This window comes from Rutilus rutilus (assembly GCF_951802725.1).
Source record: "Rutilus rutilus genome assembly, chromosome: 7".
Classification (NCBI taxonomy): Eukaryota; Metazoa; Chordata; class Actinopteri; order Cypriniformes; family Leuciscidae; genus Rutilus; species Rutilus rutilus.
The window spans coordinates 6,646,259-6,669,226 of NC_140221.1; the positions used below are offsets into that span (position 1 = coordinate 6,646,259).

At 39.2% G+C, this 22,968-nt stretch overlaps 3 protein-coding genes across 4 annotated transcripts; 1 reads left to right on the top strand and 2 right to left on the bottom strand.

Annotated features, from left to right (window-relative positions):
• Window positions 1-3,811: 3,811 nt before the first annotated feature.
• On the bottom strand, window positions 3,812-9,870 carry zbed4l2 (zinc finger BED-type containing 4-like 2). 2 transcript variants are annotated; one of them, XM_084415417.1, is made up of 2 exons: window positions 9,539-9,870; window positions 3,812-7,288 (listed from the first exon to the last, which is right to left on the bottom strand). In XM_084415417.1, exons 1-2 carry the CDS (start codon window positions 9,795-9,797, stop codon window positions 4,617-4,619), a joined length of 2,931 nt encoding a protein of 976 aa, XP_084271543.1. In that variant the 5' UTR covers window positions 9,798-9,870; the 3' UTR covers window positions 3,812-4,616. The 2 variants fall into 2 exon arrangements, with proteins under 2 accessions (XP_084271543.1, XP_084271544.1); XM_084415418.1 differs by lacking the exon at window positions 9,539-9,870 and adding an exon at window positions 8,423-8,563.
• napaa (N-ethylmaleimide-sensitive factor attachment protein, alpha a) lies at window positions 8,891-16,970 on the top strand. Its single transcript, XM_084415420.1, has 11 exons — window positions 8,891-9,105; window positions 9,906-9,985; window positions 10,711-10,827; window positions 10,946-10,992; window positions 11,297-11,374; window positions 11,780-11,835; window positions 11,993-12,077; window positions 12,158-12,262; window positions 12,354-12,422; window positions 13,466-13,516; window positions 14,513-16,970. Exons 1-11 carry the CDS (start codon window positions 9,008-9,010, stop codon window positions 14,612-14,614), a joined length of 888 nt encoding a protein of 295 aa, XP_084271546.1. The 5' UTR covers window positions 8,891-9,007; the 3' UTR covers window positions 14,615-16,970.
• Window positions 16,971-17,343: 373 nt separating this feature from the next.
• rsph4a (radial spoke head component 4A) lies at window positions 17,344-22,773 on the bottom strand. Its single transcript, XM_084415419.1, has 7 exons — window positions 22,636-22,773; window positions 21,017-21,245; window positions 20,177-20,485; window positions 18,616-19,059; window positions 18,010-18,148; window positions 17,797-17,920; window positions 17,344-17,686 (listed from the first exon to the last, which is right to left on the bottom strand). The coding sequence occupies exons 1-7, from the start codon at window positions 22,734-22,736 to the stop codon at window positions 17,458-17,460; spliced, it is 1,575 nt and encodes a 524-aa protein (XP_084271545.1). The 5' UTR covers window positions 22,737-22,773; the 3' UTR covers window positions 17,344-17,457.
• Window positions 22,774-22,968: the final 195 nt, after the last annotated feature.

Here is a 22,968-nt window from a genome sequence, read left to right on the forward strand (position 1 = left end):
GCAAACGCAGCATATGTGAAAGCACTATTGCGCGTGCTGCTCCTGCACCGCATACGCACTGCAACACTCACCGCATATGCACTGCACACGGAGTATGTGTGAAACGGGCGTGAGGGTCAAAGGAGACTTTGTTTGCTGGCAGCCAATGAAGACAATAGGCTGGCATTGTGCAAATTTGTTAGTTACATAGGTATGTAACAGGAAGTGAGACTGGAACTTTATTTGTCGTGCACTTTGATCTTTAACACTTTGCTGACCTTTTACATTCACAAACAGTTACTGTATATTACACAATACATGAAAGGTAATATCCAAAAAAGCATAATAGGGGCACTTTAAATGGCTATGGTTAACACAAGCAAGACATTTTCACATTTTATTCTACGACATAAAATGCATTTGTCACACCCCACTTGTGATTTTTATTTTTATTTTTACCTGTCTTAAAAGACTTGCTAACGAGTGGCTAAATGGGACTATAAAGGTTGTCGGAGGGATTTAACATCATGCCGAACAGGAAAAGTCATCTACTACTCAACTGCTTTTATTACCCTGTGTTTATATTCACACTCTTGTATTTAGGCTTCAAAATTCATAAAAGTTATGCTCATTTGTGAAGATTATCTTGATGAACAAAACTTGCAAGAATCAAACTTTTGTTGGTCACAGGGCTTATTTTCTGCAGTAATCCAAAAGCTAAAGGAAAAATCCCATTGACTTTTTGTCGAGAGAAGCAGGGTGATGCTAACTTCCGAGCTGGCCTAGAAAAATACATCATCCCCGCAGCTCTCTATCGCCTTAAAGGGATAGTTCACCCCAAAACTAAAATTCTGTCATAATTTACTTGCCCTCAGGAAGTTCCAAACCTGAATTCATTTCTTTCTTCTGCTGAACAAAAAAGAAGATAATTTGAAGAATGTCGGTAATTAAAGGTATTATGGTATTCGATAATTGGCGTCCATAAACTGTTTGGTTACAGACTTTCTTAAAAAAATATTCTTTTGTGTTCAGCAGAAGAAAGAAATTCATATAGGTTTGGAAACCTTGAGGGTGAGTAAATGATGATAGAATTTTCATTTTTGGGTGAACTAACCCTTTAATAAATGTCTCTAAATACTAAATTGATGTTTGTTTTTAAGTTGCAGACAAAATCAATAGCTCAGTGTGTAGAGTATTACTATAGCATGAAGAAGCTGAAAAAGTTAAAGCAACGTGGTCGAGCCATCAATAAAAAGGATGGATGTGGAGAGAATTCTGTAGGTTTCATTTCAGTACATGAACACATTATTAGTTATTACATTGAGGAATTTGTCTTCATTTACTATTGCCCTCATTACTACTATTTTCTAGAAGGTGTTCAATTGTTTCCAAGTGCGCCAACATGAGCAGACAGACGGAAACGCGTGACACAAGACAACAGCTGCTGAGGGCAAGGTGTGTGCCAGGTTAGAGACACTACATCCTAGTTACATACCTTCAAATACATGGAGTAACAATAAAAATAAAAATTGTGATGTTAAGCTAAATATAATACATATATGAACTTATCCTGTCACTCTTAGGGCACTCTTAGTTCGGTTCATTTAAGCATACATGAATTGAGCAATCCCACTCGGATCCACACCAAAACAATCGCTCTGAGATCGCCTGAACGAGGCGGTTCGGTTGAGCCGACAAAGCAATCCGACCCAATAAACCAAGCGGTATCATAATTCTTAACGAGAAATGTGTTATGCAAGGAATAACTGATGACGGACCGTTGAATTATTAGGAATAATGCACACCAGAGGTGGTAATGCACCGTTACACCTTGGGTGCACAGTATTTTTCAATAATTCAACAGCCCGGAGTCAATTATTCTGCTTATACTACGGTTACCACAACTCAAAACATTGTTCAGATGATGTATTTCAAGACATTTGGCAGGTTTTGTCCTTAAAACATTGTGTGTTGGACTAATTTCTTACGCATCTAATCCCAAAACGTAATTTTAGAGCTAGTTACAGAGGCTTGAGCCATTGATAGCAGACTAATGCAGTTATTAGAGGGAGAGATCAAGTGTGTATGAATTACCCGAGTCTTTGTGCGTCTCTCAACAGTGTTCGGCAGCTGCAACACTGTAGCACCAATGGCGAAACTGTAAGTTTATCTGCTCCAAGAACAGAGCCGTTAGTACATCGCTAGTGAGAAATGTCATGTAGCTTAAGTTGCTAATTATACTGTTAAAATCATCAGAGCGGTGCTGACAACGTTTCTGTGCGAGTATGTGTCCGTACTGTATGTGTGTGCGTTTGAGAGCGGGAGAAAGAGAGTTTGTGCTTTCCGTACATTAAATGTAATTTTGTGGCAAAAAACATGGAAACAATTTGTCGTTTTTATCCTATTGTTTACTATATTTATTTGCTCGGTTAGTGTCGTTGTGGGTTTTGGTTCTGTAAGCTGTAAAGACCTTTGAAAAAACTGAAATCTTTTGGCTAAGTGATATGGAACTGTAATGCAGTCAAGACCCGCCTGGAACTACTTTAGCCGTGCGTTTTCCTGAGAATAATTGCTGTTACTTTAGAACATTCGTCAACCAATCAGATCCAAGCATTCAACACCCCGTAGTATAAAAAAATATTCGTCTTAAAATGTACAATTGCTCTTCTCTGTGCATTTGTCCCGACGAAGCCCTGATTCCTGCACTATAAACAAATAATATAAAAATAAAATAAATTTGATCTATCAGTTAAGGGTAGTAACGATAGCTACATTCGTATAAATGTTTGTGTGTTTCACGACAGCTACAGATAAAGCCACAATAAGCTCGCAGAGCTTGTCAATCCATATATGGATAACGCAGAAGAATCTCTGACCAATAAGAGGACAGTTTTACCCACATTTGCATTTAATGAATAAAAATTTGAAAACTTCAAAATGGCACATTAATATTCACTTTACCTTTTAAATCCAACAGAGATGTGAAGAGCCACAGATCCCTCTCAATCAGGATAGATACAAACTCCAGATGACAATAGGAACACAGTTCAGAGCCGAAGCCCAAAGTTAACTGAAGTCCGTCCAGTGTTACTGAAGAATCCTGTGTGAAGTGTTGAAGTGTGTTTTAGACTACAGTAAATGTACAACTCACTGTCCAGAGATTAATATGGACCCTGAAATTAGGCATAATTGTAATTGTTCTCATCAAAAGAGTAGCCCAACTTGAAGTGAATTTATAACTGTTTATTTGTTCTGTTAAAATTTAGAGAAGTGCACAATGCACAAAAGTTAACAATATTTGAAGTTCTTAAAATGTTCCAGACTAGTTACTGTAGTATGACAGGGTTTCATACAAAAAAAAGGTTCAATTTGTCCATGTTCAACTGTTTGTGACGGTTATATGTTTGGGATCAATATTTTTTTCTTAGTTCAGATTTATGTATCAATTCATATTCCTTTCATTCCTTGTTTTGCAGTAAAAAAAAAAAAAAATAGTGGTGCATTTAAATGATAGTAATGTGCAACAAAACTGTAAAATCCTACCAATTCATAACAAATCTACATAGTTTTACAAGTCAACTGATTTCCCCCTTTCCCATTTGATATCTTCAATCCATGTGACCTATAATAAGGTTATTAAAATGCATTTTTACTATCATATGTCATTAAAAACAGCTGATGATGTCAATGTATAACACGTTTACTGTTTATAAGATTACTATAAGGTGTTTGGTTGTCCGAGTTGTCCTTTATGTGCTGTTCTAATTGAACAAATGTTTTACTATAGTAATGTTAAACTTGCTAAAATAAACAAAAAAATGAAAACACAGCCTTTTCCATCTGCAATTCCCAGACTACAGAATATTTCATACAACACTTTAATCTGATCATGCTACCGATAGAATACAGTCAATTCTAAAGTTGCAAGTATGAAAAAGATTACTAATACCTCATTTGCATGTACATATTCAATCCCCCATAATACAAAGGAGGAAGTGATCATGTTGAAATGCATGCACGATTTTGACAATGCATGTAAGTAATGCTTGCAACACTGTGTAAAGTGACAATAATATTGAAGTAACAGTATATGCAGAATTTGTAATAACAAATCACATTTAAACAAATACAACAATTACTTCCTGGCCTGGAATTAACCAAATTTGATTTGCAGTGTTCCTAAACAAAGTATGTGAACGGTTCAGTAAAAAAAAAAGCCTGATATCTGCATGACTGCGATGACCTATGGCCAAAGCGCAGCCTTGCTAATAATCAGAACAGCAGCTTGATTGCTCGTGCTCATATTGCGTAATTCATTAGAGACAAGTTAAGAATGTAGTAAAACGGATTTAGTAAAACAGTATCTATATTAGTCACAAGACATTAACTACACAAACCTTCAGACCTCTTAGAGACCAAAGACGATATTAAACGATAATGTCACAAATTCCTTGTACAAGGAATGTGTTATTTCCAAACTCATTTACATAGCAGTATAACTGTGTTCATCGCTAACGGTAATCCTTGAGTCTAGAACCCAATGATGATGAAAGTCATCAGATAACCATGTAATTAAAGGAGCTTATTGTGGGATGTGACAGAACTGTTCAAAAATGTAACCCAGAAATAAACAGTGATCATGACTCTTCCTCGGGCACACGAACCTTACTTTCATAAGACACTAGTGTCTGGTAAAGACTTTCTCTGCTTTGGTTTCCACTGACATTGTTCCACTGGTCAATTTCACGTACAGAGGTTCCACCTTTCAGCTGATCTACGTAATCAGTGTTCTGATGGAGAAATAAAATATGATCAAGGTGTTTAGACCCCAATGTGGCCCTTCTTTGGGTCACTGGAGACTCCCTGGGGGCAAAGGTCCGATCGGCGGACACAGCAGTTGCTGGTATGGACAGGTATTTTCGCGCCAGTCTGGCCACCGCAGGAAAGCGATGCTCCTTGTTGCGCCACCATTGCAGAGGCGAGAGGCTGCGTCTGCAGAGCGGCTCTGCTATGTAATTCTCCAGCTGCTGGTGAATTTCGGGCATTCGCTCAGTAGGGTCCTCGCCCAAAAGAATATCGTACATGCTCTGTGGGAGAGGACTTATTCGTGTTCGAGGCGTGTGCTGCAAATCTCCCCTCAGCGGCGAGGTCAAACTGGTCCCGCTAGAACGCCTTTTACGTTCATTGGCGTTCTTGAAAGGTGATTTAACAACCTCAAGTGCGTTTTCATTGACCTGTTCTGGAGATGATAGGGCAGCGAAGGGCTCGCTCGGCTGCAGCTCAACGCTGTCACCTTCCTCCGCTGAGCCGCACGATTCGGGAGAATCCAAAGAAGCCATTACAGGCAGTGTCAAAGGATCATCCAGTACAAAATCTACAGGTTCTTCCCGTTCATCCACAGTCTCTTCCATTTGCACGCTTTGTCTTCTCTCTCCTTTGCCCCTTGTGAAAGCCTGAACGGATAGCAGCTCTTTCACCTTGTCATGAAGCTTGCTACGGGCATGTGGGCTGAGAAACCGCAACTCTTTAAAACGTGGGTCCAGAAATGAGGACAGAACGGCATGGCAGTCCAGAAGAGCATCTTCATCACTCAGACTCCAGCGTTTGTCCATACCAGCGCGAATTCTCTCCATAACTCCCCTCACTACTGGACAGGTGCACTCCACAATTTTTTGTCCCAGGAGCCTGGACACTCCTTGGAGGCACGGCATCAGGGCTGAAATGGGTCCATTGATGTCCTCACTCAAAAACGATGCCGCAATGCGAACCGTTTTGAGCACAGGGACCAGTTCATGTATAAGGCGCCACTGGTGATCTGCCAGATTTGTTGCAACTTTTTGCTCCTCTAAGACGGAGCTTATTACCCACTTGAGCTCCAGAAGACTCTCACACATCTCAATGGCCGTGGTCCAGCGCCCTGGGTCGTTCAAAACCAGGGTTACAGACTCTTTATTAACGGCCTCTGCTTTCTGGCTCAGTGCTGTCGAAGCGCTCACATCATGCTGGAAGTGTAGGACGATGGTGCGAGCATCTGCCAGAGCTTGCCTCACAGTCTCCACGCAAAGTCCCTCCTGGACACATAGTTTCAGGGCCTGTCCTGCACAAAGCAGAGGTGACCATCCCTCCGGAAGATTGCTGGGGGGAGGATGGCTGGGTCCAGCAAATTCTTGCTGATATTCCGGATCGATGGTCATATTCTCCTGCCCGCCAGACTCGGATCCACTTGGGGTGTCGTGCACAACACAGAAAACAAAGTCCTCTGGAAGCTGGAACTCGGTGAGGACTCCTTTCAAGGTGTCTGTAAAGCTCACTTGCCCTCTCTCTGATGGGTTTCCTTTGAGTTCTGCTATCGGTCGGGTCTCGAGCACGCAGCGTGCCAGGCGCCACTGAGGGTCGACAAAATGCGCACTGACTGTAAGGTAGTACTGACCGTCCCCTCCAACCCCACATCCATCTACGGATCGCCAGTATTCGGTGCAGAGGGTCAGACAGTGAGAACCTAGACTTGTCTGAAGATGCTGCTGAAGGCATTGCTTGAGGATGTGGTAACGATGCCAAAGTAGACTGCCAAGCAAAGATGGAGACGGCACGGGGTAGTTAGGCTCTAGGCAACTCAGTAAGAGCTTGAACCCCCTCTCTTCCACCACAGACAATGGCTGAAGGTCTCTGAAGACCATCTCCAAGATAAGATCGGTCAAAACCTCAGCCCGCTTGTTGCTGCAGGCTTTTGTGCCGTTACGGATGTTGCTGCCTCCAGCAGTGCTGCTCATCTCCCCCGCAGGAAAATTATACATTAGGCAGCCCTCATCTGTATCTTGGTGCACAATGGCATTTGAATTAGAAGTACCGCTTGCGGCCGCACAGTCAGGGGCGTATGTGGTCCGAGCAGGTTTGGTCTCTCCCATCTCAGCTGTCAGTACTTCTACCTGCTCCTCTTTAATAGCAACAGGTAGCGCTGGTTGAAACGCAGCATTGCCTGCGGTGTTGTATCTGTTAGCTTGTAAAGCGGTCTGAATGTGAGAATGTAATGCTGCAGGGGTGGGGATGCCTGCTGTGTTGTGAGGGGGTACCGCTCCGTCCCGAATGCTGTGTTTGCGTCCCAAGTGTTCTCTCATGGAAGTAGTGCTGTTGTGAAAGGAAAGCTGTCTCTTACAATGGTTGCACTCGACACGATGCAGACTTAGCTGAGTGTAGTGGTTCCACACTTTTGACGTGCGGCGATCCGAAAATGGCAAAAAACGCTGCATTCTCCTTCGAAGATTTTGACCGCTGAGGATTTCAGGATGCCTTTGTGGTGGGAGATCCATGTCTGTGGTGAAGGAAAAAACAAAAATACATTTAAAACGGGATAAAACAGGATAACACAGGAACTTAGCACAATTACACTTGAAATTGACACTGAAAAAAACTATGGTAAAACTTTAATCCTGAATGTGATGTCAAGGTTTTTTGTAACAATACATGTTGTTTTCCATAGAAATGGTAAGTCAATGTTATTATGTGATGTTTTCTGGGTCAACGCAATTCACGTAAAACTAAAGAATCTGCACTGTGTGAATGTTTCATTTCAGACCCTTTGCTTAATGCTATCACATTACTCACATACAGCTTTTTAAAATCTTTTGTCATAGTGTCTCAGCTCACCAAATCACTGTGCATGAATCAGTTCTTGTAACCATGTGTGTGTGAGAAAGAGAATCTGGTGCAGCCATTAATGAGTTTCTAGCTAGCTAAATCATTATACAAACATTGCAGCTTAGTCTGATTTTATGTTCACTGTAAAAATGTGTGTGGCTGCTCAAAAACTATTCTACACTGTTACAAAATATTTGCATTTGGTTATATAAAATTAAGAGGTTTTTGCATCTACAATATAGCTTTCGTGTTGCAGTTTGTTTTTAATTCTACACTACCCATCACATCTTGGTTCAATTATTTTTTTATCTCAGATGTGGCTGGTTGTAGAACATTTTACTGTTGCATAACCAAACTGCAGCACTGTGAAAAACTATAAAAGGACGTATATTTGTATAAGAAAAAGTTGTTTTAGGTATATATATATATATATATATATATTCCCAGGACTCAGTGACTTCACATTAAAAAGTCCATAAAACTACAAGTATATAATCCATGTAGTAGTCACTCTAGTCAATAATGTATTTCATTAAAAAAATTACATAATAATTATAACAAAAAAGTGTTGCGAAATAACTGTAGATGAATATAGCATGTCACACAGCAAGACACTGCCGTCTCTGCTTCAAATTAATTCAAAAACATTTTTGTTTCTCGCGGAAACATTTAGAATGAATTAAAAGGTTTGTATTATGATAATGACTCCACATCAGTCACAGCACACTTTGCTCGTCACAAGAGCATTTAGGCAGAGAACAATAACCATGCAACATGATACTAATGAAACAATTCCGCTATTATTTACATCAAGCGTCACTGGATGTTCTTCCGGGCGTGTAAAGGGCCATTATGGTTTCATCCACTTCCTGCCTGTGATCCCTCCATTAAACAGTACACGATTCAGCGACAATAACTTGTACACCTTATTTTCCTATCTGAAAATAAATAATATCTTATCAGTAATGTATATATATTTTTTAAAATCTCACAATCCCTGCACAACCTCCGCGCGTTTGCGACCTACACACTGGATGTGTTTAGCACGATGCCCGTTAGGGTACAAGGGTAAGTTGTTCGCAGCCAAGAAAAGCGAACAACGTCCATCATTCAGGTTTATATAACACAACTACGCGACACTATTCGTGTAGCTCACGTTTAATTGTTGAAATTAATTAATAACGTATATGTACAAAAAAGTAACGAGTTAACACCACAGCACTGTCGACTGTTATTTTGAAAACAACTATTTAGCGACAGTCCCTAAAGTTGAATTTACTTCCGATTTGCGCATGATGTGTCAATAAAACAAATAACTTCATTCTAGGCGACGCGAATGAGATATAGCTTGGCTATCATTCCATACAGTCCAGTTCAAACCTAATCTGACCAAATGGATTATTCTGGAAAAGAAAAGGAAGCCATGGCCATTATGGCTGAGGCAGACAAGAAAATGAAAACGTCGCATTCGCTGTTAGGAACGTTTTTCGGGTAAATAATGTTTATTTTTGTCATTTTTTTGCATCTCTGCAATATTGAAAGTGCAAATCTTTCTTAAAATCTAACTTAAGTGATTGGTATTAATTAGTATCCGTTTGCAACAAACAATATTGATATCGATCATTGTTATTCATTTAGATTAAAAAGCAATGCTTTTGAAATTGCATTATTTGTAATATAACGTTGTTCGCATTAAGCTGTCATAAATCTACTCTAGGGATCCGCAGATTTTGCACAAAAGTGATTCGGTCAGCTAGCCAAGTAGCATCGCACTGCACGCATAATAAAGCGTCATAATAAATAGAGTTGTGCGCACGGAATGAAGCGTTTCCTTGTCGCTTTCATTCATGCTCTACTCAAACCCAATGCACACTAAGTGATGTTGCTCGTTTTTGCCCTGGTTTAATACTTTTTTGAAACTCACCCATGCTGCCTTCGCCTGGCCCTTCCGCGCACAGTCTCTCTCCGCCGCTGGCTACTGCGGGGATGTTCAGTCGATGTTTCACTCTGAGGTGTTTTATCATGTTAGCTGTATTTGAGGAGAACTTAAAGTCCGTCTTACACAGCCTGCAGTAAACAGTGGCATTGCTCTCATTTTTAATGTAGTACTTCCAGGCTATTGAGCAATATCGGGCCTGTGTTTTCACACTGATTTCTGGGTCCTCTTGCTTCATGTTGGCCATATCAGGTCTGAAAACACGTTGTATGAGTGCAGGGGACGACAGATGTTAATAGCGCCGCCTAATGGTTTGAGTGAATCTCCCCTCTCGCTTTTGTTCATTGTACTGTAGGAGTTCCTCCAAGGTCGAGGAGGCCTGTGACTTGTACGTGAGAGCTGCCAACATGTTCAAGATGGCTAAGAACTGGAGTGGTACGATACACAGCGACTTTTGCACCACTGTATTAAAGGGATAGTTCACAGCAAAATGTACATTCTGTCATTAATTGCTCACACTCGTGTCGTTCCAAACCCATAAGACTTTCGTTCATCTTCGGAACACAAATGAAGATCTTTTTTGATGAAGTCTGAGTCTGTCCCCCCCGTTGACAGCTACGCAACTACCACTTTAACGCTTCAAAAAGTTCATAAAGAGATCATAAAAATAATCCATATGAATTGAGCTGTTCAGTCCAAATTTTCTGAAGAGACACACTCGTTTTATATGATGGAACAGATTGAATTTAGGCTTTTATTCTCATTTAAACATTGATCAACTCACATCAGTTGTGGTAAACTGAACATCAAGCATGTTCGCTTGACGTGCGAGAACCAATTTGGTTCATTGTCGTGTTACGCAGCACGTTTGAGCTTCTGTTTATGTTCGCTGATCCATGTTTAAATGAAATCTGTTCTTCATTCAGAAATGTTGGACTAAACTGTTCAATTCATATGGATTAGTTTTACGATTTTTATGAACTTTTTGAAGCGTTAAGTGGTAGTTGCGTAGCTGTCAATGGAGGAAAATCTTACGAGTTTGGAACAACACGAGAGTGGGTAATTAATGAACTAATGAATTTTTGGCTGAACTATCCATTTAAGGTGTTCAATAAGCACATGGCAGTTCTATTGCTCATTTTCTTTCTTCTCTATTTAAGCTGCTGGAGATGCCTTCTGCAAAGCAGCACAACTCCATTTGCAGGTGGAAAGCAAGCACGACGCAGCCGTTAACTTTCTTGATGCTGGCAATGCATTCAAAAAGTCTGATCCTCAAGGTACGGATCTCATTGTTACTTTTAAAGACTGAACAATAAAAATCTCTCAGTATGTAGTGTTGCTATTTCAAAAGGAGTTTAATTTGTATTATGGCTCTCCTACAACTTCTCTACACAGAGGCAGTAAACTGTTTCTGTCAGGCCATTGACATCTACACAGATATGGTGAGAAAAATTATATTATTCACCCAAAAATGAAAGTTCTGTTATCATTTACTCACCCTCATGTTGACTTCCGTTCATCTTCGGCACACAATGAAGATATTTTGGTAAAATCTGAGGGATTTCTGTCCCTTCATTGAACCACTTTGACGCTTTAAAAAGTTCATAAAGAGATTGTATAATCCATATGAATTGTTCCACCACAATTCAACATTGTATATGTAATATGGGTGCTTGTTTTTGTTTTGTTTATAGTGATACACTTATACTCTGAATATTCCTTAGAAATTTTCATGTGTGTCCACAGGGGCGTTTCAACATCGCAGCAAAACACCACATATCTATTGCAGAAATCTATGAATCTGAGTTATTGGACATAGACAAAGTAAGTTGGAAGTGATCTTTTTTTATGGAAAGGTGCACATTTATCAGTAAGTGGTTCAGATGAATATTGACAGTATGTCAAAAGCATAAAAAATACACTATAATTTGTGGGTTTTAATGCTGTTTTTTTTTTTTTTTTACTTGAAGCAGAGCAACTTTTCTCAACATTATTAATAAAAAAAATGTTTCTTGAGCAGCAAATCAACATTGAATAATTTCTGAAAGATTGTGAGACACTGAAGTCTGGAGTAATGATGCTTAAAATTCAGCTTTGCCATCACAGGATGGCAAATATATATTAAAATAAAAAATAGTTATTCACGTTACAGAGAGCCCCTTATGAAAGAAAAGTAGTGTTCATTCATTTGTTATTATTTGGTCCCAAAATACTTATTTATGTGTACAGGCCATTGTTCATTATGAACAGGCAGCCGATTATTTCAAAGGGGAGTCATCCACCAGGTACTATACTATAGTCTTTACATGCTTTTATATGTTTCACATTTATCAGAAGTGTTGTAGAACAAATTAGGTCTGAGCAAAGAAGTTGTGTTGCAATTAACTGATTGCATTTAATGTTATCATACTAAAATCTCTTGTACTCTCTCTCTCTCTGTAGTGCAGCCAACAAGTGTCTCGTCAAAGTGGCGACCTATGCGGCTCAGATGGAGCAGTACCCGAAAGCCATTGAAATATTCGAGCAGGTCTGTGTGATCTTCTGTCGAAAACCTGTTCATTTGTTTTCTTCACCCTTCATGTTGAGTGGCATGTTGTGTCTGTTCAGATTGGGATTTACTCCATGGACACTACCCTGTTGAAGTATGGTGCTAAAGACCATTTCTTCAAAGCAGCGCTGTGTCACTTCTGTGTGGACATGCTCAACTGCAAGGTGATTTTACCTGCTCACAGTCTGAAGAAGAATGATATTTACAATGCAAGTCTCTGCTTTATCATTATTTAATCCGTGTTCTCTCCAATAGCTGGCTGTGCAGAAGTATGAAGAACTGTTTCCAGCTTTCTCAGATGCTAGAGAGTGCAGACTTCTTAAGGTGAGTCTTTTCTTCCAACAAATTGAGTTGCTTAGTTTCTTCCATAGACTTCAGCTGTGATCTCAGGGCCCGTTTACACCTGGTATTAAGATGCGTTTTAGACGAGGGAGACACATTCCCGTTTACACCTGGTGTTTTAATTTAATCCACTTTCAACCACTTCTGTCCTGATTTCTCCGAGGAGAGGATCTATGGGTGGGAAAATGTAGGGTTTTTTCAGCCGACAGTGTTTAAATCCCGTCTGGCTCGCGCGCTTCCCATAATCTTTACACATTAGGTCAGTAGGCGGAGAGTAGATGGTCTTTTGTGGCTGTTTGAACACATTGGATCACATGAGCGTTTACACTACGAAAGCAATCTAGTCGAATGTGTTTTCGACTACCTCTGGAAGTGGTCGAAAGTGGACAAGCTCAAAACATTTTAGACCCCGTTTACGCCTGTATTTAGTGCCGTCCACTTGTGATCCGATTAACCAAACGCATCTTAATCAGGTGTAAACAGGGCCTCAGATTCTGGGTCAACATCAGTTGAGATTGAAGGTGGAAGCTTTGCCCAAATCCTTATCTTTATCTGTTAGGTTTCCATTGTCTCTATTGTTTTGTATATGTTTATATCTAAACACTACCGTTCAAAAGTTTGGGGTTGAGTGTTAAAATGTTTTTTTTTTAAGTCTCTTCTGCTTACCTAGACTACATTGCTTTGATTACAAATACAGCGAAATCTTTGTGAAATATTATTACAAATTAAAATAACTGTTTTCTATTTTCATATATTTTAAAATGTAATTTATTCCTGTGATGCAAAGCTGACTTTTCAGCATCAATGATCCTTCAGAAATCATTCTAATATGCTGATTTGCTGCTCAAGAAACATTTCTTATTATTATTATCAATGTTGAAAACAGAAAATCAGTTTAATGCTGAATAAAAGTATTAGTAAAGTATTTATTCTTCAATTTTCTTAAACTTTTGAATGGAAGTATTTGAACATTTTGTGACGCTTTATACAAAATAATCACAATGTTTCTGCATTTCATTAAACAGAAACTTCTTGATGCATATGAAGAGCAGAATATTGATGCATACGTTGATGCAGTAAGTTCTCTCGGTATATTGTTTCAGGTTTTACATAATTCACTGCACACATTTTACCAGTGGTCATTCATTAATGAATTAAAGGGATAGTTCGGCCAAAAATGCTATTTAACCCATGATTTACTCACCCTCAAGCCGTTCGAGATGCATATGTCAATCTTTTTTCAGACGAACACATTTTCAGTTATTTTAGAAAATGTCTTAGATCTTTCAGTGGTTATAGTGTGACGCTATGGGGTCCACCTCCTTCAAGTCCCAAAATGTGCATGCATCCTTCACAAAAGTAATCCATCCGGCTCCAGGGGGATAAACGAAGGCCTTCTAAGGGTAATCCGTGCGGTTTTGTCGTGAAAATATACATATTTAAAACTTTATATATGAAAATAACTGGCTTCCGGTAGCGGTCGACGCGTGTTCACGGAGATGGATGCTGGCGTATGACATAGCGTAGGAAGCGTCGTGACGTAGAACGAACGTGATAGCGCAGCCAGAGAGCAGAGCAAAACAAAACTCTACGTTCGTTCTACGTCACGACGCTTCCTACAATCTGAAAAAAGATTGCCCTATGCATCTCGAACGGCTTGAGGGTGAGTAAATCATGGGTTAAATATCATTTTTGGCCGAACTATCCCTTTAAGGCCCGTTCACGACAAAAACGATAACTATATTAGCATCCACACCAGCGGACGATATCTTTCTGTTTGTTCTAAGTGTGCTGCAGTTTTGTGCGTCTGTCACTTTAAATGCTCGAGCTCTTTAAAGCGGAATGGATTCTGATTGACATTGTCAATGTTTTTATGGTTCATCAGCTGGAAAAAAAATCGTTCTGTAAGTGATTCCAATGATGTATCGTTCCTCTCTGCCATTATCGTTATACTTGTGGTGTGGACTCTGCTATTCTTTTGTATTTAGAACGGTTATAATTAGTTATAGTCTTTGTGAACGGGCCTTTACTCTATGCAATATTCTGCAATTATTATGATTATTTTTCATTAGGTAAGGGAATTTGAATCCATCTCCAGGCTTGATCAGTGGCAGACCACTATGTTACTAAGAATCAAGAAGACCATTCAGGACGATGAGAATGACCTTCGCTAATGTGAAGTCTTGATTCCAAAGCACACCGCCCGTTCTCCTGTCCTTCCTCTCTCTTTCTCACAGTCTCTTTATGTGTAAATTAAGGTCACGTACATTTTGTCTTGAGCCTTTTTCTCCCAAATCCTACAGTCTTAAAGGAAATATAACTGTTCTCCCCTAGAGCACTTTGAAGTCTTCTAGAATGATACTGGATAGGATTTATGTTACAAGCTTTGACCACAACTTCCCCTTGTGGTAAATGTAACTCATTAGAAATGTGATTATTTATGTGTTAACATTTTCATTCATGCGTGTGCAGCTTCGGTAGTGGTTTTATTTATCGTTCTTTTATTAATGGTTGTAAAATAACTTTATTATTTTATTTATTGATCCAGTCGCAAGGCTCTGTATGTGTCAACAATACTTAGTAGAATTTATTAGTGATTATAATTATTATTATCAGTGATTATAATTATTATAATTAAGTATTTATAAATTGTGCAAAATACTGTAACTATGATCAGCTGAAACAACACTAATTGCCATTTTCTTGTTTTCCTCTGTGGAGGACATGCTTGTGTGAGTTCATCTGAGAATGAAAATTGTCATCATTTACTCTCCCTCAAGTTGTTCCAACCCCGAATGAATTTCTTTCTTCTGCTGAACACAAAAGAAGATATTTTGAAGAATACGGGTAACCAGACAGTTGATGGACCTCATGGAAGTCAATGGGGTCCATCAACTGTCTGGTTACCCGTATTCTTCAAAATATCTTCTTTTGTGTTCAGCAGAAGAAAGAAATCATACAGATTTGGAAGAACAACCTAGATGTTTTTTCTGTTGTTGTTTTGTGTACCTACACACAGAAGAGTGAATCTGCATGATGTTTATTGCAGTATTTTGGAGGATGTGAGGCTGTATTAGTCCTCTGTCTGAAGGTGCACTGGTTGACTAACTGTGCAATTTCTTTATGATGTATTGTGAATTAAATCGTTTTTTTTACAACCATTAGGACACATTTTTCAGTACTTGGGTCACGTTTTCAGAACTCTTGACGCAGTGAGCACATAGGCAGTCTATTTGGGCTAAACTGTGGATCATTGCTCATTGCTTTGGCTACTTTCAAATGACAAAGTGGTTTCTCACTTAGACACAACCTCCGCCAAAACTCAGGTTGCACATTTATATACTCTTTCCAAACTGTTAAACTTTCCAAACTTAAGCTAAAAACAAAAACACAAAAATAAATAAGATGGCAATTAGCTGAATTTTTTTACAGTAATACCACATTGAAATATATTCTGAATCTAAAAAATGAAATACTATCAAAACAATTTGATAGAGCTGAACACCAACATAGGTGTTTAGGGGATATTCACACAGAACGTGTTTTTGCTGTTCAAAACGTGAGGTCAGTGGAGCGAAAAGACTCTAGAAAAAACTCGCGCTTTAAAAGTTAAACTTATTTTAACTTGAACGCTGCAAATGACGTGAACACAACAGTTAAACACTTCTATCTAGCGCGTGTTTACATAGAAAAAGTAGCGCAGTGTAATGGAAAACTGCGTTCTGTGTGAACCAGCCCTTGGTTTTTCAATTTCACCATCTGTACAAAAGGGACCATTTAGGAATAATTTTGTAATGTAAACATGGACCATGCAGTGAATTGAAACAGTAGAGAGATGTCATTCTTGTTTTGTAAAGAAAGTTCACAAAAGAAAACTGTAATGCTAGTGTTTTTTAGGTTGTTTTACGGGTGACAAAGTGTGTTTGTGTACTAATGTTATGGAAGAATGACTTGATTTGAGACATGGATGAAGTGTGTTTTGAATGTGAAATCAACTGCTGTGCCAAGCTGAAAGTTGGTTAGGAGAACTGTGTGAAGAGTTTTGAAAAGGTGACCTAAATATTGAGAAATATGGTCTAACGATTGTTTAAAAAAAAAAAAAAAATTTGTACCTGAGGAACCAGCTTGCCATGAAATTGTCATAGTTTTTTTTTTTAAGCTAATATCATGCCAAGTTTAGTTTATTGATGTTAGAGTACTCAGAAAATAGGATCATCTTGTTTGTTACCTAAAAGGCACTAGAAATTATAGGCATCTTATTTATAAAGTTGATAAGAGTTGTGTGCTTTTTGGATGACAATTTTATCTGCATACACATAGATGCTTACGACTAATTACTACCAATGCAGGAACTTAAGCATGGAGAAAAAAAAGCATGGCTGAATAAGCTTAATGTAACCAAAAAATGAAGTGTAACACAAAGTACATTGTTTGGAGCGAGGTGTTACAACAGTCGAAGCATGCGTGTATTCATCAAAGCTGTTATGTTAAACTGATTTTAAAAGCAAATAAATTATATGATTCCCTCAAGTTTTGTAAAGTCTTAATATTTCATCGATGTGGACAAACACACAAAGACACTGTTTAGATTCCTTAATGAGTTTAGTTTAGTTCCTAAGTTTAAAATATTCTAGCTGACCACCCAGTGTGATTTAAGGCAACCATTATTTTAGAATGTATCACATTATTATTATTATTATTATTATAAACCTTTATACTGATCATGTTAGCTGATCTATAACGCGCGCTGGGGGTTACCATGTTAGCGCCGCAATTCAGAGAATCTTATCTGTCGGATTTACAACACGTCAATTCATACACTTTTCCCGAAATACTTGAAAGTAAGTGGTTGGTAAAGTGGGAGAAGAATAGGGTAAATTCTATAGTTACCTGAAACCTACACAATGTGTATCTGATATGAATAAAACACATCAATTTATATAGTCTGTATGATACACTGAACATTCAAATCACACAGGTGTGATCGTACGCAAAGGGTTAAACATCTGACCAAATTTTAATCATCATCATCCTCATCATCCTCCAGATCCTCTGTCTCTTCCAGGGCCGCCGTCTCCTCCTCCAGGGCTGCTTGAAAAGCCTGCTCTTCCTCCACACTGGGGTCCTGGGCCTCAGTGATTTCGGGTCCGCTGGGGTATTCGCTCTGGGACGGTGGAAGCACTATTGGGGTGTAGGCCTCTCCGATATATTTTAACCCCCAACCAATGTATATGTTTCCAAATTTCCTGAGAGGGAGCAGAAAAATGCTTTAATTCAGCAGAAAAGGCATCAGATTAAAAGAGATGGTTAGATGGGCTGTTAGTAGGTATTTAGTTTCAAAAAGTAAGGTTCTTACTTGCCACTTTCACAAGCATAAGCATAAGCTCCAGGCCAGAGGTTGGAGCGCAGCACAGCGATGGAAAACTGAGGAATGAGGTAAGAGGAGATCATGGAGCTCCAAGGTGGGGTGTCATGAATCTCTGTGGACAGAGCGTTTTCTGCATTAGAGCTGATCATTTGAACTGTGCTGGAGGTGTATTGTATGTAAATGTGATGCAGTGTGACTGACTTGCATCCTCAGACAGAGGCGTCAGAAGAGGAGGCCCAATCTCAGGCTCCGGCTCATCAGGTTCTTCCTCCTCGGCATCTTCGTCAACGTCAACATCATCCGCTGACTTCTGAGTTACGTTTACCCACACACAGCGGCCCTAACATTCACATGTACAGTAATGTGCAAATGTCTTAGCTAAGTTTGATTTTTCACCATAAAAACATTTCCAAGCATTAATTTTGCCAACCCAAAAATCGAGTCCGTCTGGGATTTCATGAAGAGTGAATGAATTTAATGTAAATACTGGTAATGTTACTGTATATTTTCATAAAAAAATGACTACTGAATTAGGAGTGACCATGAATTTACAGTGTAGTTATTTTATTGAGTTGTTTGAGGGCTCATGAAAGTTTATATATTTTTTTTTTTTATTCTTTCAAATTTGGCAAATCTGGTAATTTCCTCTATTTTTCCAAACCATTTGGACCATGTTATTATGTTAATATATATAACATATGTAAAAGGGACACTGCAGAAACAAAGCGTTACCAAAAACGTACTCAATATCCACTTCAATGGACATTTTAGGGCGGATGAATTCCCAACAGGCCGTCTGTTTCTTACCTGTGTAAGTATGTGCTGTACATGATGGACCCATAGATTCAGAGACTCAGCCATCTCGTTTATATGATTGCCCTCAAAGTTAGGATTCTCCTCAAAGGTGTCTCGCAGTCCTTCATCCTCTCCTTCATCCTCCCCAAACAGGTAGAATCCCACAGGGCTGATGTGCGTGGCGGCTGAGATCCGTGCGATCTGGGCACGCAGGTAGTTGATCTCATTGCCAGGAAAGTGAGGGAAACTTAAAACCGGAGCATCAAGCCTGCCTGAGAAGAGCCTGCGGATCTGCCGCGCTGCTGTGATCTGAGCGGGGGTGACCACCGGCAGTCTGACCCACGGCATGCCGGGCTCTTGACACACAAAATAAGTGAATTTATTGACGCCAGTGTGATTTTCTTCCTTTGGCACTGGCGGAGGTGGCATGTAAGTTGATTTAGGGGGTGGATCAGCCTGCAAGTAGAGTTCAATCATTTTTGTCAAGTTGAATGTACATTTCTACCCTTGTCTTTACCTGGAGTCTTAAGAATTTTCTGAAGAGACACGATCGCTTTATATGATGGAACAGATTGAATTTAGGCTTTTATTCACATGTAAACATTCATCAACGCACACATCAATTGTAAATAGAAGCTCAAGCATGTTCGCTTGATGTGCAAGAACCAATGAGGTTCATCCTCGTGTTACGCAGCACGTTTGAGCTTCTGAAAGAACCAATGAGGTTTGTTCTCGCACGTCAAGCAGGTTCGGTTGAGCTTCTGTGTATATTCGCTGATCAATGTTTAAATTTGAATAAAAGCCTAAATTCAATCTGTTCATTACATAATGCGATCGAGTCTCTTCAGAAAATTTGGACTAAACCGCTCAATTCATATGGATTAGTTTTACAATCTCTTCATACATTTTTTGAAGCGTCAAAATCAAAATGGTAGTTGCGTAGCTGTCAACGGAGGGACTGAAAGCTCTTATATTTCATAAAATCTTCGTTTATGTTCTGAACATGAATGAAAGTCTTACAGGTCTGGATTCGGAACGACATGAGGGTGAGTAATTGATGACAGAATTTTCTGAAATCAGGTGACGTTACCAAAACCATTATCTATGGAAGCTTGGAAGCCATGAAAAAAAGAAAAGAAAAGATAACTTATCTTACAATTCTGACTGTTTTTCCTCACAATTGCAAGTTATCACAATTTCGACTTTGTAACGTGCAATTCTGACACTTTTTCTCGGAATTGTGAGATTTAAACAGATAATAGAGAGTTATAAAATCTGAACTGTGAAATATACTGTAAACTCGCAATTGCAAGAAAAAAAAAAGTCAGAATTGTTTGATAAAAAGTCGCAATTACGTTTTTTATTCTGTGGCGGAAACAAGCTTCCATTATTTTCTGGTGTCAATAGTGTAGCGATGTATAAAGCTCACACAGAAGTCACTTTCAAACCAAGCAGCTTTCTGTTGGTCAACAATGGACATTTTTTTGCCTACAAAATTTCACAAATGTGACTGTACGATATTTACTGTATTTAGAGCAGTTTCATTTCCTTCAGTTGCCGTTTTGTGACTTACAGCTTCTACAAGCTCTGCTTCATCCTTGTCCTCCTGTGACTCTTCCTCTCTCTCCTCATCCTCATTTGATGGTTCTGTGCTCTCCTGCTCCTCCTCCCCTTCACCCTCTCTGAATTCCCCCTCAGCCACCAGGTAGCTGCTCTGTGTGCCGAGGATCTTTCCCCAGAATCGACAGCGCTGGAGACACTGCGTGTCCACCAGTTGTTTCAAAGCCAGAAAGATTCTCTGCATCTCCTCTTTCCCCAGACCCACACCAGCTTGCTCAAAGAAGAACGCCAGTTCTGCAACATTCGGTAGAGGAGAATCCACCTGAAAACGATACAGAAGCATGTATTACAGAAACTGTTGTACTGCATTGAACTGCTCATAGGACCCACCACAATTGGTGTTTTGAAGATTAACCAAAGTCTTATGGGTTTAAAACATCATGAGGGTGAGTACAGAATGATGACAGAATTACATTTTTTGCAAACATAAACAGAAGCTCAACCGAACCTGCCTGACGCACGAGAACAAAGCTCATTGGTTCTTGCAGAAGCTCAAACGTGCAGCGAAACACGAGAATGAACCTCATTGGTTCTCACACGTCAAGCAAACATACTTGAGCTTCCGTTTACCACAACTGATGTGTGAGTTGATGAATGTTTATATGTGAATAAAAGCCTAAATCACACTCCACTATGTCTGAATGTGATTGCATTAGATAACTACTTACCTAATCTAATTGCATTGATTTAATAAGACAGCACAAGTTCACTTTTCAAGCAAAGCATTTAACAAAAAAGGTAAGGTTTTAACGGTTTAAAAAGCATTACATGGGCCCTCGGGAGAGAAACTTACCAGCTCTTCCTCGTGATCACCTTCCCCGCCTGCCGCACGTTTGAAGAGTGTCTTCTGCTGCTCAGCCAGCAACAGAGCTGAGGATGAGGATGGATTGTCACGCAAGGTGTCCTGCTTCTCCTGAAGGATACTTCCTTTCAGCTCGCAACTCATGTCCTCGATCACATCGACTGCATTCTCCGGACGCTCATCCATAACTTTGGTTAACAGTCGTACAAGGTGGTCATAGCTGGACAAAGAGGTTCAATTTACAACATATTTTGTAAACTTAAAGGGATAGTCCACCCAAAAATGAAAATTCTGTCCATAATTACTCACCCTCATGTTGTTTCAAACCTCCAAGACTTTTGTTCATCTTCAGAACACAAATAAAGATCTTTTTGATGGCATCTAAGAGATGCATTGTCCCTCCATTGACAGCCATGCAACTACCACTTTGACGCTTCAAAAAGTTCATAAACAGATCGTAAAACTAACCCATATGAATCAAGCGGTTTAGTCCAAAATTTCTGAAGAGACACGATAGCTTTATATGATGAACAGATTGAATTTAGGCTTCTATTCACATATAAACATTCATCAACTCACAAATCAGTTGTGGTAAACAGAAGCTCAAGCATGTTTGCTTGACGTGTGAGAACCAATGAGGTTCATTCTCGTGTTACGCATCACGTTTGAGCTTCTGCAAGAACCAATGAGGTTTGTTCTCGAGCGTCAAGCAGGTTCGGTTGAGCTTCTGTTTATGTTCCCTGATCAATGTTTGAATATGAATAAATTAAATCTGTTCATCATATAAAGCGATCGAGTCTCTAAAGAAAATTTGGACTAATCCACTCAATTCATATGGATTCGTTTCACGATCTCTTTATTTCCATTTTGAAGCATCAAACTGGTAACAGTTAGTTGTGTAGCTGTCAATGGAGGAACAGAGAGCTCTCAGATTTCATTAAAAATCTCTTTATTTGTGTTCCGAAGACAGACAGTGTTCAGGTTTGGAAAGACATGGGGGTGAGTAATTAATGACAGAATTTTCATTTTTGGGTGAACTTAACGTTAACCCTTTAAGTTTCTGTTCACCAAACATAAGCAATATCCGCATTTTTGTAACTAAGTTAAGTTGCAATGACCGCTCAATTAAATAAATATAATAACTGCTTACATAAATGTAAGTTCAGACAAGTGTTCTGGCAAATAATGCTAACGTAAGTTACCTATCAGACAGTGCTAACTTACCTGGTAGATATAGGGTAGGTAACCTTAACTTAGGGCTAATAAAGCCTCAACCCCACATGAATATAATGTTGGCAATGATAGGCAGCATTTTTCGTTGTCGAAGAACACCTGGACTTCTCAAATAAGTGTTAAACAGCGTATCCCCGTTGTGACAACATGCCCCACTAGATCAAATACGGTTATATTTTTATATATATAGATAGCAGTGGAAATGTGTGTTGAACTTAATGTTCGTTGTCTTCCAAATAACGTTACAGTTCTCGGTTTAGCGTCTGTTATTGTTAAGGTAACTAACGATGCTTTGTAATGAATTAATAATTGTAATAACTTAAAAAAGGCGAAATACTGAATAAAGCTAACGTTCATGTGATATAACAGTTACTTACAGATTGAGGTTTGTTTTAGTGCTGTTCTTCATCATGAAAGCCTTAAAACGAGCTGCCGCCTGCACTCGCTCATTGTTCAACGCTTCCTCGGTCATCTCCATTTTAGTAAAGACTTTACTTAAGACTGTCGCCGACTAATTAAAAACAAACGGTATATATATATATATTTTTTTTTTATCCGTATTTCACGGATATTCACTTATATTTTAAGGCAAATCTCCATGCACACAAACATCAGCGCATTTCCGCAGAGCAATTCCGTTGCCATGGAACTGCTGTGTAACTACAACGAACGTGTAGCCGAGTAGCTTCTTAATCATGACAGACTGAAGT

Excerpts from the sequence above, each read along its gene's own strand:
- napaa (XM_084415420.1), top strand. The coding sequence starts at position 9,008 with ATGGATTATTCTGGAAAAGAAAAGGAAGCCATGGCCATTATGGCTGAG. Across the intron at positions 10,993-11,296 it reads TTGACATCTACACAGATATG|GGGCGTTTCAACATCGCAGC; the intron begins GTGAGAAAAATT and ends GTGTGTCCACAG. Across the intron at positions 11,836-11,992 it reads AAAGGGGAGTCATCCACCAG|TGCAGCCAACAAGTGTCTCG; the intron begins GTACTATACTAT and ends CTCTCTCTGTAG.
- zbed4l2 (XM_084415417.1), bottom strand. The coding sequence starts at position 9,797 with ATGGCCAACATGAAGCAAGAGGACCCAGAAATCAGTGTGAAAACACAG. Across the intron at positions 7,289-9,538 it reads GCCAGGCGAAGGCAGCATGG|ACATGGATCTCCCACCACAA; the intron begins GTGAGTTTCAAA and ends CCTTCACCACAG.
- rsph4a (XM_084415419.1), bottom strand. The coding sequence starts at position 22,736 with ATGGAGATGACCGAGGAAGCGTTGAACAATGAGCGAGTGCAGGCGGCA. Across the intron at positions 19,060-20,176 it reads AAGCAGAGCTTGTAGAAGCT|GCTGATCCACCCCCTAAATC; the intron begins GTAAGTCACAAA and ends CTCTACTTGCAG. Across the intron at positions 17,921-18,009 it reads GCCTCTGTCTGAGGATGCAA|AGATTCATGACACCCCACCT; the intron begins GTCAGTCACACT and ends CTCTGTCCACAG.